We start from the raw sequence: 14,961 nt of genomic DNA, 5'->3' as shown, positions 1-14,961 counted from the left end.
GTCCTGGATAAGCAGGTAGAATAGATCTGCTGAAATGGGTAGATGTCTTCCTGCTGTTCAGAAATACAGGCAAAGGCTTGTATTACTTTGCAGGAAAATATCAAGATATGAAATTATAAGATTAAGATGGAACTCATCTTCCCTCTAAAGAAGCTTCTTTTTCTGTCTTTCCATTTTCAGTTTTAAACAGACGCCAAACCTTAGGGTTTTTTTATGTGAGGAAGATGAGCCCTGAGCTAACATCTGTGCCAATCTTTCTCTATTTTATATGTGGGATGCCACCACAACATGGCTTGATGAGTTGTGCATAGGTCTGCACCTGGGATCTGAACCTGTGAACCCTGGGCCGCTGAAGCAGAGCATGCAAATTTAACCACTATGACGCCAGGCTGGCCTCAAAACCTTAGGTTTTGATTGTTACAGCCTTAGGGCGCTATGTCGTCCTAATATTTATAACCCTTGAAGCCCCTAACATGGAGGCTATCTCATAATAAATTCTGAACAAATTGAGTTAAAATTTAAGAAAAAATACATTGTGTGTTTAAAGAGAGTTATGCAGGGGCCGGCCCGGTGGTGCAGCGGTTAAATTCACACATTCCGCTTCTCAGTGGCCTGGGGTTTGCCAGTTCGGATCCAGGTGCGAACATGGCACCGCTTGGCAAAAGCCGTGCTGTGGTAGGCGTCCCACGTATAAAGTAGAGGAAGATGGGCATGGATGTTAGCTCAGGGCCAGTCTTCTTCAGCAAAAAGAGGAGGATTGGCAGTAGTTAGCTCAGGGCTAATCTTCCTCAAAAAAAAAAAAAAAAGGAAAGAGAGCTATGCAAACTGAGCTGCTCTGTTCTTATTTTAGCAACTAGAAGGGCCTTGCGTCACCGGGTCCTCCATACATGTGTTTTTTGGCATGAAACTGAAGTTATTCTGATTTTTAAAGCAGTGATTACCAAACTAGAGTGAATATCAGACTCACCTAGGGAAGCATGTTAAAATTAAAGATTTCCTATACTCACCTGGCAGGGGAGATACCACAATCATGAAGGTGGTTTTCCTAGGGCGAGGCTTATCCATTGCACTCCAGATTTGCTCACCTCTGCGATTTCCCCAAATATGGGAAACTCAACTGCATAATTTGTAGTAGTGAGGGACTGCATTCGTGCTTTCCCCTTAAAAAAAAAAAATTAAGGATTTCCTGCTTCATGTCACAGAAATTCTGATTGAATATGTCGCAAGGTTAGGTGAGATAATCTTCATTTAACCTGCAGCCTAAGTGTTTCTGGGGCATGGCGGAGGGAGGTGTCATCCTTTTGAAACCCTCAGGTATAAACTGTGTCCTCTGTGGCTTGTGAGCTCTCTACACAGGGGGTGTTTCCATTATGTATTTTGTATTATGTTCATAGAAAAATAGCTTCTTGGGAACAAAAGAGATGATCAAAGTCATCAAGTAGAGTTTTCCTGATTAAAATGACACTATGTAATCGTAACTTAGCTAATTTGTCTTGGATCCTGGAAATGAAGGGGAGAAATACAAGGAAGAGGAAAGAGGAGGGAGTCAGGAAGAAGCTGGTGGAGGAGCAAATGTTACCTTGGACTAGGGATTATTTGTTAGAAAATACTGTTCTGGATCACTTACTGATACTTCTTGAAGAAAACTATATAATCATTTAAATCTGGATATTGCGTTTCCGTTGCAATCTTAAATCCCTGAGAAGCTGAGAAAAATTAAAAGAAGCACTTCTTTTATTTTTTGCCACGGTTGGAACATAAAGGCAAAAATTGCTTTTCATGAAGAATGAATGCCAAGCCCAAGCTTTTATTTAAGGATTCGATTTCTTGCTGTGTGGTACTCTAACAAACATTTTCATCCATGCAATCATCTGTTTACCGTGCTGGGGAGGAGATCACACACTGATTTTAAGTTAATGTCAGCCCTGCTTTAACTGTATAAAAGCTCAAGTTCATCTGGCTGCGTTGTCCAAGGAATGGGTCAGGGCCTCAGGCAGGTGCTTCTCCATGAAATATCAATGTTGGATCCACCGTATTTCCTTTCAGTTCTCTACATTAGTAAAGACATGCTAATGGAAGGCTGTGTGCTCGGTGGAGAACTCTATGTGGGGCCAGGAAACCCTATCCTGTGGGCAGGCTCTGCTACGGGTTTGCTGTGGGACACTGAACAAGTCACAACCTCTTTAAGGCTATTTTTCTTATGCAAGAATGAGGGTAGTACCCACTTCACAGAGATTTTGTTGGGATAAATAATCTTTACATGTAAATGCTTTGTAAACTAGAAAATGTCGTACATGTTGAAGGGATTTTTAATATTATTGGATGTAGTTCATTGGCAGGCAGACAAGATCTTTGTGTAGAAATTGGGAAATCGATGCCTGATGCATTGTAACCAATCGGTGCATATTTGCTCCATGGAAGCTAAACCTGTGCTTGATGAAAGTATGTGGGTTTGAAATAAAGATCTTGTTAAATGCTTTATAGAGGGAAACAGACTGTAGGTAAGAAATAAACCAAGTCTTTATTTTGCAGAAGGCATTATTTGCTTTGTTGTAGATATACCAGTAGGAAGTTGTTGCTGACAGTTTTAGATGTTGAAATTCCTTTTTTCTACTCTGACGAAGCTGTCTCTGTTAATAAGATAGCTGTATCAATGGCACATTAAAAAGGTCAGAGAGACTTAATGACATTTCGGATTCACTTTATAGTTTACCCATGGTAACAAGAGTACTCATTTCAACTGTTTCATTGCAGTTTAATGCAAAGTAAGAAAAAGTAAGCCAAGCATAGCTTTATAATGATGCTGTACGACGTGAGGGGGAGTGTCTTACTCGTACACTCCTCACTGTTTGACAGCGTGCCACGAACTAGCATGGCACTAGGTGCTGGGAGAGGGTGGGGGCCGCAAAGCAGACTCTTCCATCTGCGCCCTTCAGCTACATTCCTGGACAACTGGAAACCTAGCCAGTGTCTTTTATTGGACTATAGAAAAATGCATGGTTGCCTCAGGCCAGGCCAAAAGAAAAGTATAAAATTCAAATATTTCCAGGTTTTTAAGCATTCTTTTAATGTCAGTCTAATTTCTTAAAACCCAAAAGATTCATCCATTTAATGAGCTGGGTGCTTGGGAGATAACTAAGCACAAGACACAGCCCTGTCCTCGAGGAGCTTCTGTTTTGGTGTGAAGACAGGCAGGACAGGGCAGTGTGTGACCCCGAGGCTGCGGGAGCACATCAGAGGGACACCAGCCTGGCCTAGGGAGGGAGCTAGGCCGGTGAAGGCTTGTCAGAGGAAGTGGTATCTATGTTGGACCTGAAGGATGAGGAGGAGTGGGAGTTCAGCGACCTGTGAGAATTGATTCGCAAAGATGAGGGGAACCACTGAGGTGCTGCTCTCAGGAATTTGAAATCTGAGAGTGACGCAATTGGCCGGGAAGACAGAAGTGACAGGTGTGTGAATACAAGAGAAGAGGAGAGGCTGGGGCAGCCCCAGTGACCCACATTCCCGCCTCAGTTATGAAAAGCATGGATGAGAAGCCCGTGAACAGAGCTGGGAAAAGGAGCAAATACAGAGAGAAGCAGGGCAGCTGTGAAGACAACCCACAGCCCAGAGAAGGTGCTACCTTCCTTTGTTGTAGCTGCTGGGTTTGGTTCCTAAGAAGCCTGGTTTCACTCTTAACTTCCTGTCATCAGATGCTTGTGGGAATTTTTAAAATAACCCTACCCTTAATTGAGCTGGTTTAATTATACCCTCAGTCCTTATAAGCCAGACGAACTTTAAAAACAAAACGCAAAGAGAAGTTGACCAGAGAGTCCTTGGATCTCTTTTCCTTTTTCATAACTGTTTGGAAATGGTCCCAACATCTCTATTCCCAGGTGCTGAAGCAGCAAGTGTTCCGTGCTGGTGATGAGCCTTGGCCCTGGAATGCCCCAAGGCAGGGCCACAGCATTGTCTGGCACCTTCTCCTCTGTGGCCGTGGAGGAGCAAGGAGATGAGGGTGGTGGACCTTCGACGGGGATTGTCTTGGGACTTTCTGCCCAGCCTTGTGTCCTGGGGATCAGATCCTGCTTCCACTCACCCCATCCTTGCCTATAGATGGTTTTCCTTGATTTCCTTTTCTTTTGTGTCTTGTTTTTGATCCACATTACCATGATGACATTCATCCATGTTGTTGCATTCATTCTCCTTGCTGAAGAGATTTCCGTTGAATGGATATACTACAATCTATGTATCCATTTTATTGTAGATGGACATCTGGGTTGTTTCCAGTTTGGAGCTGTTAAGATTAGTGCTGCCATGAACAATCTTGTGATGTCTTTTGGTAAACATAGGTATGCAGTGCAACGCTGTTGGGCATAAACAGGAGTAGGTCATGAAATTGCATTTACTCTGCTTTCATGAAACTGCCTACACTTCTCCACAGTGGTTTAATCAGTTAACACTAATGCTTCAAAGTTCCCGTTTCTCCACATCCCTCACCAATGCTTGATGCTGTATTTTTCATTTCAGACATTATAGCAGAAGTCATTTTATTATTTTTTTATATTGCATGTTTTAAATTCTGTACCCTCATATGACCCATAGTCTTAACTGTTCTCAGAAAGTGTCATGCTCCTATACAATTGAAGCTATTTTTATTTTTTAGCCTTGCCTGAACTCTCTATCTGCCATCTTTTCACCTAGTTAAATTCTGTGTAGATTTTACGAGGTCATTCCTTAATCCTCCATTTTTCATTAATCTGTCATTTCTTAGAACTCCATTGAAATTTGATGTTGTTTTTATTTCACTATTACACAACCATGTAATGTGTGTACGTGTTCTCACCACCAATGCTGTGAACTGCCCTTTTGGAGGATGGGGGCTAGATCTTATTACTCTTCAGCATCTAGAAAAATACATGGTCATTATTCAAGGTTCATTGACTCCCAGTGAGGGGCGCCTGTCTACTGAGGAGGATCACACGGGAAGTGGCTTTCTTTGGCTAGTCCTGGAGGAGGTGATAGGCAGGGGAAGAAGATGGTAATGATGATAATAAGCAGGTTATGCCTGCAAAGGCCTGTCATTGCTGGCACACAGTGAGGCTGTGGCGACCCATCAATGGTAATTTAGGAATTGTGAGGATGAACATAGGGGACAGCCTAGGGGCAGGACAGGACAGATACTAAAACTCAGACAGAGGTAGAGTCAGGGCAGGGTTGGTGCTCCATGATGGTGTAAAGGTGGTTTGCACGGAGGCTGTGTGTTGACTAATATTGACAGTGTTAGCTGATGCCCGTCCTGAGAGGACACAATGTGTGTACAGAGGCCCCAATGTCCTGTATTTATGAAACGGTGGAGGATTTTGTAGATGAAAGAAAAAGAAGGATCCTTTGAGCAGTAACATTTTTATATAAAACAAGCAAGTACTGTACGTTTCTGCTTGCTGTGCATGATTTTTTCATATGTACCTGTCGTAGGCATCTTTCTAGGACAAGGGAATATGTTAGGCTCATGTTATTTCTTAGCTGAAAAGGTATTTTCAAAGGCAGAGCACAGAATCTATGTATATTTTTGCACTTAAAAATGTCTTATTTTTTCTTGATAAAAATGAAGATTTAGCTTTAAAGAGCCATACAGTTTCATTAGGTGCCATTTGCATCATGACCCTTCCTCCCTCAGCTACATCCTCCCTGTCCCTTTCACGTATTTGCATGTGAAACCTCTTCAGACTTTTCTGACTTATCAATGAAAATACATGACTCATTTGATCAAGCTGAACTCCTGGCTGTCCATGCCATATATTCCATTTTGTTGGCAAGATATTCTAGTGGCTTTCCTCCTGTTAGCAGAATTCATGATAGAAAATTGGTAAATAATTCATTTTGGTTTTGCTGCTGCATTAAAAAAGAGAACCCATTTACCACTTTTGTCCTCCCCTTACCCCTTTTTCCCTCTAGTAACCACCCATCTGTTCTCTGTATTTATGTGTGTCTCTGTTGTTGTTTTATCTTCTACTTATGAGTGAAATCATTTGTCTTTCTCTCTCTGACTTATTTCACTTAGCATAATACCCTGAAGGTCCATCCATGTTATCACAAATGGTAAGATTTCATCTCTTTTTTATGGCTGAGTAGTATTCCACTGTATATACATACCACGTCTTTATCCATTCATCCCTTGATGGACACTTAGGTTGCTTTCATGTCTTGGCTATTGTAAATAATGCTACAGTGAACATAGGGGTGCATATATCTTTTTGAATTATTGATTTCATATTCTTTGGATAAATATCCAGTAGTGGAGTGGCTAGATCATATGGTAGTTCTATTTTTAATTTTTCGAGGAACCTCTATACTGTTTTCCAGAGTGGCTGCACCAGTTTACATTCCCACCAGCAGTATACGGGGGTTCCCCTTTTCTCCACATCCTCTCCAGCACTTGTTATTTCTTGTCTTTTTAATAATAGCCATTCTGACGGGCGTAAGGTGATATCTCATTGTGGTTTTCATTTGCATTTCCATAATAATTAATGATGTTGAACATCTTTTCATGTGCCTGTTGGCCATCTGTATATCTTCTTTGGAAAAATATGTGTTCAGATCCTCTGCCCAGTTTTTGATGGGTTTATTTGTTTTTTTAGTTGTTGAGTTGTATGAGTTCTTTGTTTATTTTGGATATTAACCCCTTATCCAATATATGATTTCAAATATCTTTTCCCAATTTTTAGATCATCTTTTCATTTTTTTGATGATTTCCTTTCCTGTGCAGAAGCTTTTAAGTTTGATGTAGTCCCACTTGTATATTTTTTCTTTGGTTTCCCTTGCCTAGGGAGTCATGGTATTCAAAATGACACCACTACGACTGATGTTCAAGAGCATACTGCCTATGTTTTCTTCTACGAGTTTTATGATTTCGGGTCTTACAGTCGAGTCTTTAATCTACTTTGAGTTAATTGTTGTGTATGGTATAAGATAGTGGTCTACTTTCATTCTTTTGCATGTGGCAACAGGGCAACATTTCTGGCATATACTTTCATCACGCTTTTCCTTCATAGCATTTATCTTAGGTTGTCATGTATTTATTTATATGATCATTTTTAAATCTACCTCATGGAAACTGACATAGTTCACCATTGAAATACCAGCACCTACCACAGTGACTAGAGCCAGTAGATACATTCCAAAATGATCAATTTAATGACTAAACGAATGAATGGTTTTCCATCTTACTTGTCTTTTCCTGTAAGATAAGATTGACAGAATAGAAATGCTATTTAATAGAAACATGATGAAGGAATGTTTGCAAAGTGTCATGGATCTTGAGTTGTGTTTCAGTGGTTCTTCTTTTCTTTGTAGATTCCTCACCTATTCCTACCTCTTGGCCTTCAACGTGTGGCTTCTGCTTGCACCTGTTACCCTGTGCTATGACTGGCAGGTCGGCAGCATCCCTCTGGTCGAGACCATATGGGACGTGCGGAACTTAGCCACCATCCTTCTGGCAGTTGTGATGACCTTATTGAGCCTTCATTGTTTAGCAGCCTTCAAGGTAATTTTCTTAAAAGTCAAATGAACTGTCTGCGTTTGAAAAGAGATACTCTATACTCAATAATGCTTTTTTTCCAACAGGAGGTCTGGGTCTAAATTGAACCTACTCTTTTGTCTAAAAAACTTTATTTAAAATTTTCCTGATGGGGGCTGGCCCGGTGGCGCAGCGGTTAAGTTCACACGTTCCACTTCTCGGCAGCCCGGGGTTTGCTGGTTCAGATCCCGGGTGTGGACATGGCACCGCTTGGCACACCATGCTGTGGTAGGCATCCCACAGATAAAATAGAGGAAGATGTGCGTGGATGTTAGCTTAGGGCCAGTCTTCCTCAGCAAAAACAGAGGAGGACTGGCAGTAGTTAGCTCAGGGCTAATCTTCCTCAAAAAAAAAAAATTTCCTGATAGGTAATATATATTTTAAAGACCTTAGTGGAGTTACAGACCATGGCCACCTTAATTATATGATTTCTTTTACTGTTTCTGTCAACCCTGTAGAAATTGGAGCTGAAGTTCATCTTTGCAAACAAGAAGTTGTTTTCTGCTGTAGTTGGCTAATTTTTAAAGTAATTTGTTTTCATGTAATGATAAATGAAATAATGATAATATATTCACAAGTGCTTAAAATATGGTTAAGACTCTACTTCCACTAGCGACTGCCTGCCTGAGTTGGTTAGCTTATTCTCAGTCCAAAAAAAAAAAAAAAACATGGTAGAAGTGTGAAACTGGAAAAAATTATTAAATGTAACCATTTCACAAATGATGAAAGAGAGCAAAGAACTTGAAAATGTTTAGTTGTGAAAAACTGCTACTGCATTGGGTAAGATGCTTCCTACCTGAAGCTCTTACCATCCGCCCAGATCTGGTGGTAAAAGCCCACAGGTTTACTGGCTAGACATGGCTGATTTGGTCCAGAAGAGCAGCAGAGCAGCGAGAAATTTAAGGGGGAAGATTTTGGAAGCAAGAGTGCTATTGAAGGGCTGAGATAACATACTGTCCACGCATTCATGGCTGACTGCTAAGGAGCAACATGTGCCCTTGGGGTTTTCTAGGGAACACAAGCAAAACTGAAAGCCTGGGGAGACTTATTTGTTGCAAGTTTGAAGAAATTCTTCAACCCACACATAGGTCCCGCGGCAGAGGATGGAAGCATCGCTGACTTGAGTTGTCTATATATAGCCTCAGTTCAAATCATTGGCTGATTATGAAACTATGCAGACGCGAGAGAGATCCCCAGAGATCCAGGCAAAAGAAAAAAAAACGCTGAGCAAAAATTTCAGCTCTCTGCAGAGAAACAGATTTTTCAGTTTGAGTCTAGGCAAGTTCATCATATATTAAAACAGGAAAGCGAGCAAATTTCAAAAGAACCAAATAGAATCAGAGTCACTACAGTGTTATGACATACAATGCCTAGTTTTTAATCAGAATGGACAGGTAAAGAAACAAGAGAGAGAGATCCAAACTCAGGGAAAAAAATAGTCAATAGAAGATGGAGTAGAATTGAGATTCCAGAGCCAAACTCACACTTACGTCATCAATTGATTTTTCACAAAGTTGCCAAGGTAATTCAATGGAGAAAGGATAGTCTTTTTTAAAAAGATACTGAAATAATGGAATATCTATAAGGAAAAAGTGTACATTGACGCTTACCTCATACTGTACACTTAGAAGTTAATTCTATATAACTACATAAAAACATTAAATAACACAAAAAATTCCAAAAGAAAACAGGAGAAAAGCTTTGTGAACTTGGGTTAAGAAAAGATTTCGTAGAGACACAGGAAGTACAAATTATGTAAGAAAAAATTGGTATATTAGATATCATCAAGATTAAAAATTTTGCTCATCAAAAGGTAATTTTAATTAATTTGAGAGGCCAGCCACAAGTTGGGAGAAAATATTTGCAAAACATATATCTGCAAAGGACTTGTATCTGGGATATTTAAAGAGCTATTAACACTCAATCATAAGAAGACGAATAACATTAAAAATGGGCAAAAGATTTAAATAGACACTTCACAAAAGAAGATATAGGAAGGTTAATAAACACATGAAAAGATGCTCAGCATCATTAGGCATTAGGGTAATTCAAATTACAGCCACAAGGAGATACTACTACACACTTGCTAGAATGACTGTAATTAAAGATTCACAATAGGAGGTGTTGGCCAGAATTGTGAAGCAACTGGAAGCCTCAGACATTGCTGCTGGGAATGGAAAATGGCTCAGCCACTTTGGAAAAATTCTGTAGTTTCTTAAAAAGCTAAACAGAAAAAAGTATTTATATTCCTCAGTATCTACTGAAGAGAGATAGAAACTTACGTCCACACACAAGTCTTGTATGTAAATGTTTATAGAAGCTTTATTCATCGTAGCTGGAAAATGGAAACAACTAATGACCTCAACTTGTAAATGGAAAAACTTAACGTGGTAAATTATTCAGAAATTTAAAGGAGGAAACTACTGGTACATAAAACAGCATAGATGAAACTGAGTCACAGTGTGCTAAGTGAGAGAAGGCAGACAGAAGACTATACACTGTGTGATTCCATTCATATGAAATTCTAGAAAAGGCAGCATTATAGTGACAGACAACATGTGGGGATGGAGATTGACTGTAAAGACACCTGAGGGAACTTTTTGAGGTATTTAATGCTTTTAAAAATTTGATTGTGGTGGTGGTTGCGGAACTATACACATTTATGAAAACTCACCAAAATGTACACGTAAAATGGGTGGATTCTTTTGTATGTGAACTGCATCTCAATAAAAATTTATTAAAAAAAGATTAAGTGTTACAAATAGATTAAAGGCTGGAATGAATACCGAACTGAAATTTGAATATAAAACACAATATGTGATCCTGAAAATTTGATGAAAAAAATTTTTGAATGATTAAAGCTTTTTTTATTGAAGTGAAATTCACAAACATACAATTGACTATTTTAAAGTGTACAATTTAGTGGTACTTAGTGTGTTCACAATGTTGTGTAGCTACCAGTTCTGTCTAATTTCAAAGCTTTTTCATCACCTCATAAAAACACCTCCTAACCAATAAGTCATCACTCCTGCCTCTTCCCTCCCCCACTTGCTGATAACCTTTAATCTGCCTTCTGTCTCTATGGATTTGCCTACTCTGCATATATTATATAAAAGGAATTATATGGCTTTTAGTGTCTGAGTTCTTTCACGTAGCATAATATTTTTGAAGTTCTCCCAAGTTGTAGCATGTATCAATACTTCGTTCCTTTTTATGGCTGAATACTATTCCATTGGATGTATATACCACAACTGTTTATCCATTCATTCATTGATGGACATTGGGTTGTTTCCACCTTTTGGCTGTTATGAATAATGCTACTATACACATTATTGTAAAAGTCTCTGCATGGACATATGTTTTCATTTCTTTTGGGTATATACCTAGGAGTGAAATTGCTGAGTCATATGGTAATTGTATGTTTAACTTTTTGAAGAACTATTTTCCACAGTGGCTGCACCATTTTACATTCCTACCGGGAATGTACAAAGGATTCCATTTCCTTACATTTTTGCCAACACTTATTATTTTTCATTATTTTGTTTAAAGCCATCCTAGTGGGTGTGAAGAAGTATCTCATTGTGATTTTGATTTGCGTTTCCTTGACAACCAGTGCTGAACGTCTTTTCATATGCTTATTGGCCATCTGTATGTTTTCTTTGGAGAAATGTCTATTCAAAAGTCCTTTTCTCATTTTTTAATTAGGTTGTCTTTTTTGTTGTTGAGTTATAAGAGTTCTTTATGTATTTAGGATATTAAATGCCGAACAGATAGATGATTTTAAACTATTTTTCCCCATTCTTTGTGTTATCTTTTCATATTCTTGATATTGTCCTTTAATGCACAGAAGTTTTTAATTTAATGAAGCCCAATTTATTTATTTATTTATTTTTTTTTTTAAATTTTTTTTTTAAGATTTTATTTTTCCTTTTTCTCCCCAAAGCCCCCCGGTACATAGTTGTATATTCTTCATTGTGGGTCCTTCTAGTTGTGGCATGTGGGACGCTGCCTCAGCATGGTCTGATGAGCAGTGCCATGTCCGCGCCCAGGATTCGAACCAACGAAACACTGGGCCGCCTGCAGCGGAGCGCGCGAACTTAACCACTCGGCCACGGGGCCAGCCCCGAAGCCCAATTTATTTTTGTATTTTGTTGTTCATTGATTTTGGTGTCAAATCTAATAATCCATTGCCAAATCCAAGTCATGAAGATTTACGACTACGTTTTCTTTGAAGAGTTTTATAGTTTTAGCTTTTATTTAGGTCGTTGATCCATTTTGAGTTAATTTTTCTATATGGCATAGAGTAGAAGTCCAACTTCATTCTTTTGCATGTGGTTATCCAGTTGTCTCTGCACCATTTTTTGAAGAAACCATTCCTTTCCCCAAACAGCTTATTTTAAAGTAATCTTCTCATTAATCTTTTTGTAAATCAATTTTATGAAGGGAGAATGATATGACTAACCATCCTCAAGAGACTCTGGCATGCCAATGAGTTACATAAACTTAAGCTCAAATTTCTTTTTCTTGGTAAGACCTACCATAACTACCCTATTTAAAATACAATCACATACTTTCCACTCTACTTTTTATCTCCCTTTCACTTTTTAACTTTTCTTCACTATACTTCAAGTTTCTAAAATGCTATATCATTTGGTAATTTTATGCAACGCCTGTTTCCTCCGGCTAGGAGGTAAGCCCCATGAGGACAGAGATTACTTTTTTCTATTTCGTTCCCTTCCTTATTTCTAGCCTCAAGAGCTTGCTGTGTCCAATATTTATTACCTACATTTTATTGTTTGCCACTCAGGATGTGTCATCTAATGAATAAAACTATAGAAAGTTAGTTTCTCTGCTCAATTAGATTTTGGTATGCAGAAACTGTTTTTTGGTAAATTATCTAAAGCCTATACAAGGACTGTACTCAATAGCAGTATGAAATGTTTGGGGGTCAGTATGATGTTTGTTTTATTAGGATCTGGCCTTCGCTCATGGTTGGGCATGCCTGCTGTATTGTAATTGATCTGCAGTGCAGTAGAGCACTGGATTGGTATGTCACTACAAGTGTTTCTTGACTCCCTCCCAACTAGTTAAAGGGAGTGGGGAGTCCCCACAGGCTGTCATCTTCATCAGGTGTGTTAAATATGGACCTTCATGATGGCAGCCGACCCTGCTCATGGGCAAACCTTGGCCCTCCCCAGAGTGTCTTTAATAACATGATGAATGAATGGAAACTTCCTCCCTGGAAGGCTGTTAATCCTTTTCTTTCATGGAGTTTGCTCCAAAATCACTTTAATGCGTCAGGGAAAGAATTAGCAAAGCATTCCAGTTGTGGTGATAGGAAAATTTAGCTTTGCTGTAGTGGCTTTCATCTTGAAAATCCTTTGCAAAGATTAACTAAAGCCTTGGCAATTCCTGGAGGCCACTTGCGCTTTCTACATTTGTTTTCTTTCAGAGTTTGGAGACGGAGGTTTGGCGTCAAACTCATGTTTGTGTGGCCTTGCCTCTCTGTTCTTGATCTGCTTAAACACTAGAAGGTCTCAAAAGTCAGATTTTGCTGCTAGTTAGAAACCTCTGGCAGTGGGGACAGCCCTGTGTTTTCTGTGAGATGATTAGTTACTAAGGACTTAATCTTCAGGGTTCTGACTCCAAGACAATAAACAAGTAGGATTAAGCTTTTGTGAAAATAGAGGTCCTGCTTTATGGACCTTCTTCTGTGCTAAAAAGGACGAGTAGATGAAATGTTTGTCATAATGTCAGCAAAATAAATACAGCTCTGTTCACCTAGAATATTTCCAAATGGTATATGTACTATATTGGTAAGTGTTGGATTGAAATTATTTTGTAATCCCTGGCTAAGTCCTTAAATTTTGAGATAGTGAGACCATACAATACATTGTCAGGAAAAAAAATTATTGGATAAACAAGTATAGACATTGAGTCCATGGAATCATGGAAAATATTTCTTTTATTTTCCCCTTTGATTGATTCTCAGTCATACAAAAGCCACTCTGGTTTGTATTCAGGGGAGACTATGTTGCCTTTAGCCTCACTGCTCCTTCCTCTTTTATGCTCTAATTTTGTGTGAGTGCCTGCTGTTAATGGCTGGGACTAGAACAGTGAATAAATGAAGGTCTTGTCTACGTGGCGCTTACACTTCAACACTTAAAATGTGTTGTTATAGACCAAGTGTTGATAAGGGCTGTGAAGAGGTCAGGGCTGGCCTCACAGGTGTTAGGACATTTCAGCAGACATGAAGGAAGTGAAGGAGTGAGCACATGACTATTGGAGAAGAGTATTTCAGGTATAAGGAAAGCAGATGCTAAGACCCTAAGACAGAGAAGTACAGGGGTGTTCACAGAACAGTAAGGAAACTGAAACTGACGTGGCTGACGCAGAGTGGGCCAAGGGTAGAGACAGCTGAAATGATGTCAAAGAGATGGTGGAGTGTGTGTGTGTGTGTGTGTGTGGGTACAGGATCAAACCTAGGTCTTTTAAGCCTCTGCCTACTTTTCCCCACTCCTGCCAATGCTTCTTCCTCTTGGCTTCTGGCTCTCTTGGCAGTCAGGTGGTTGTGTCTGGTTTTCTTGTTGATATGGCCAGGCCATGGAGGGGAACAAGACTGGGGAAAAAATTCAGGTCCTTCCAAGAATTTACATGCTTATGTGTGTGTCTGTGGAGGGTAGGAGGTGGGGATTCAAAGAAAAGGGCAGCCTTAGAGTTAATAAAGGATCTACAAAAGACATACACATCTTTCTTTTGCTAATATTAACCTTTTTTGAGGGGCCATAATCTTGGGGCAATATATGTGCCTACAATCTTTGTTTCTCCTCCAATTTACCAAAACCTTCTTCTGTCATCCGACCTTGTTATCAACCAGGGCACTGGAAGAGGGGGACATAATCTATCCTGTTACAGTTGCATTTACACTTACTTGAATTCTTCTGGAAATTATTTTGACCTTACAAAGCTACAAATTAACACGTGTAAAAAGTAAAACAGCAGGTGTGTTATTTTTCAGTCCTTGCCCACTCCTCAAATCCCATCCTCCGTAGGCCTCCTTTGAACATTTGTTCTTGTACATTTTTACACTTACTGAAAACGAAAACAAATTCTTTTTTGTAAAAGTAAGTTAGACACCATTATAAATTGCAGGCTCCTCCAGGCCACTTCCACATCCAGTTGGAGTGTCCCTGGAGGAAAGCAACTCAAAGAATGGATGTTTGACTTTTGACAAGATCTTATCCAGGCTTGAGTGAAAGAACTAGGACACAGCATCTAAGACTTTCCTGTCTCTAGAAATCACTGCAGGATGAATTTAGAGATTGTTTCCAGTTTGTCCCATTTTCATGGCATAAGAAATTTAAGACTTCAATGAGTAGTTTATTATTTATCATAGAAGAGCT

General features: G+C 39.4%; 1 protein-coding gene and 1 non-coding gene across 4 annotated transcripts in view; both read left to right on the top strand.

Annotated features, from left to right (window-relative positions):
* TMTC1 (transmembrane O-mannosyltransferase targeting cadherins 1) overlaps window positions 1-14,961 on the top strand; it is a 255,029-nt gene that overhangs the window by 134,947 nt on the left and 105,121 nt on the right. For all 3 annotated transcript variants that reach the window (XM_044775283.2, XM_044775282.2, XM_014843846.3), the window contains one exon: window positions 7,336-7,525. In XM_044775283.2, coding sequence (XP_044631218.2) covers window positions 7,336-7,525 — 190 coding nt within the window. The remainder of the gene's footprint in view (window positions 1-7,335; window positions 7,526-14,961) is intronic.
* On the top strand, window positions 1,000-1,163 carry LOC123288484 (U1 spliceosomal RNA). The gene has a single exon (XR_006532183.2). It is a non-coding gene; the product is annotated as a U1 spliceosomal RNA (small nuclear RNA).

This window comes from Equus asinus, chromosome 22 (assembly GCF_041296235.1).
Source record: "Equus asinus isolate D_3611 breed Donkey chromosome 22, EquAss-T2T_v2, whole genome shotgun sequence".
NCBI lineage: Eukaryota > Metazoa > Chordata > Mammalia > Perissodactyla > Equidae > Equus > Equus asinus.
Note: the sequence above shows the minus strand (reverse complement) of the source record. Positions and strands in the feature narration are given on the sequence as shown.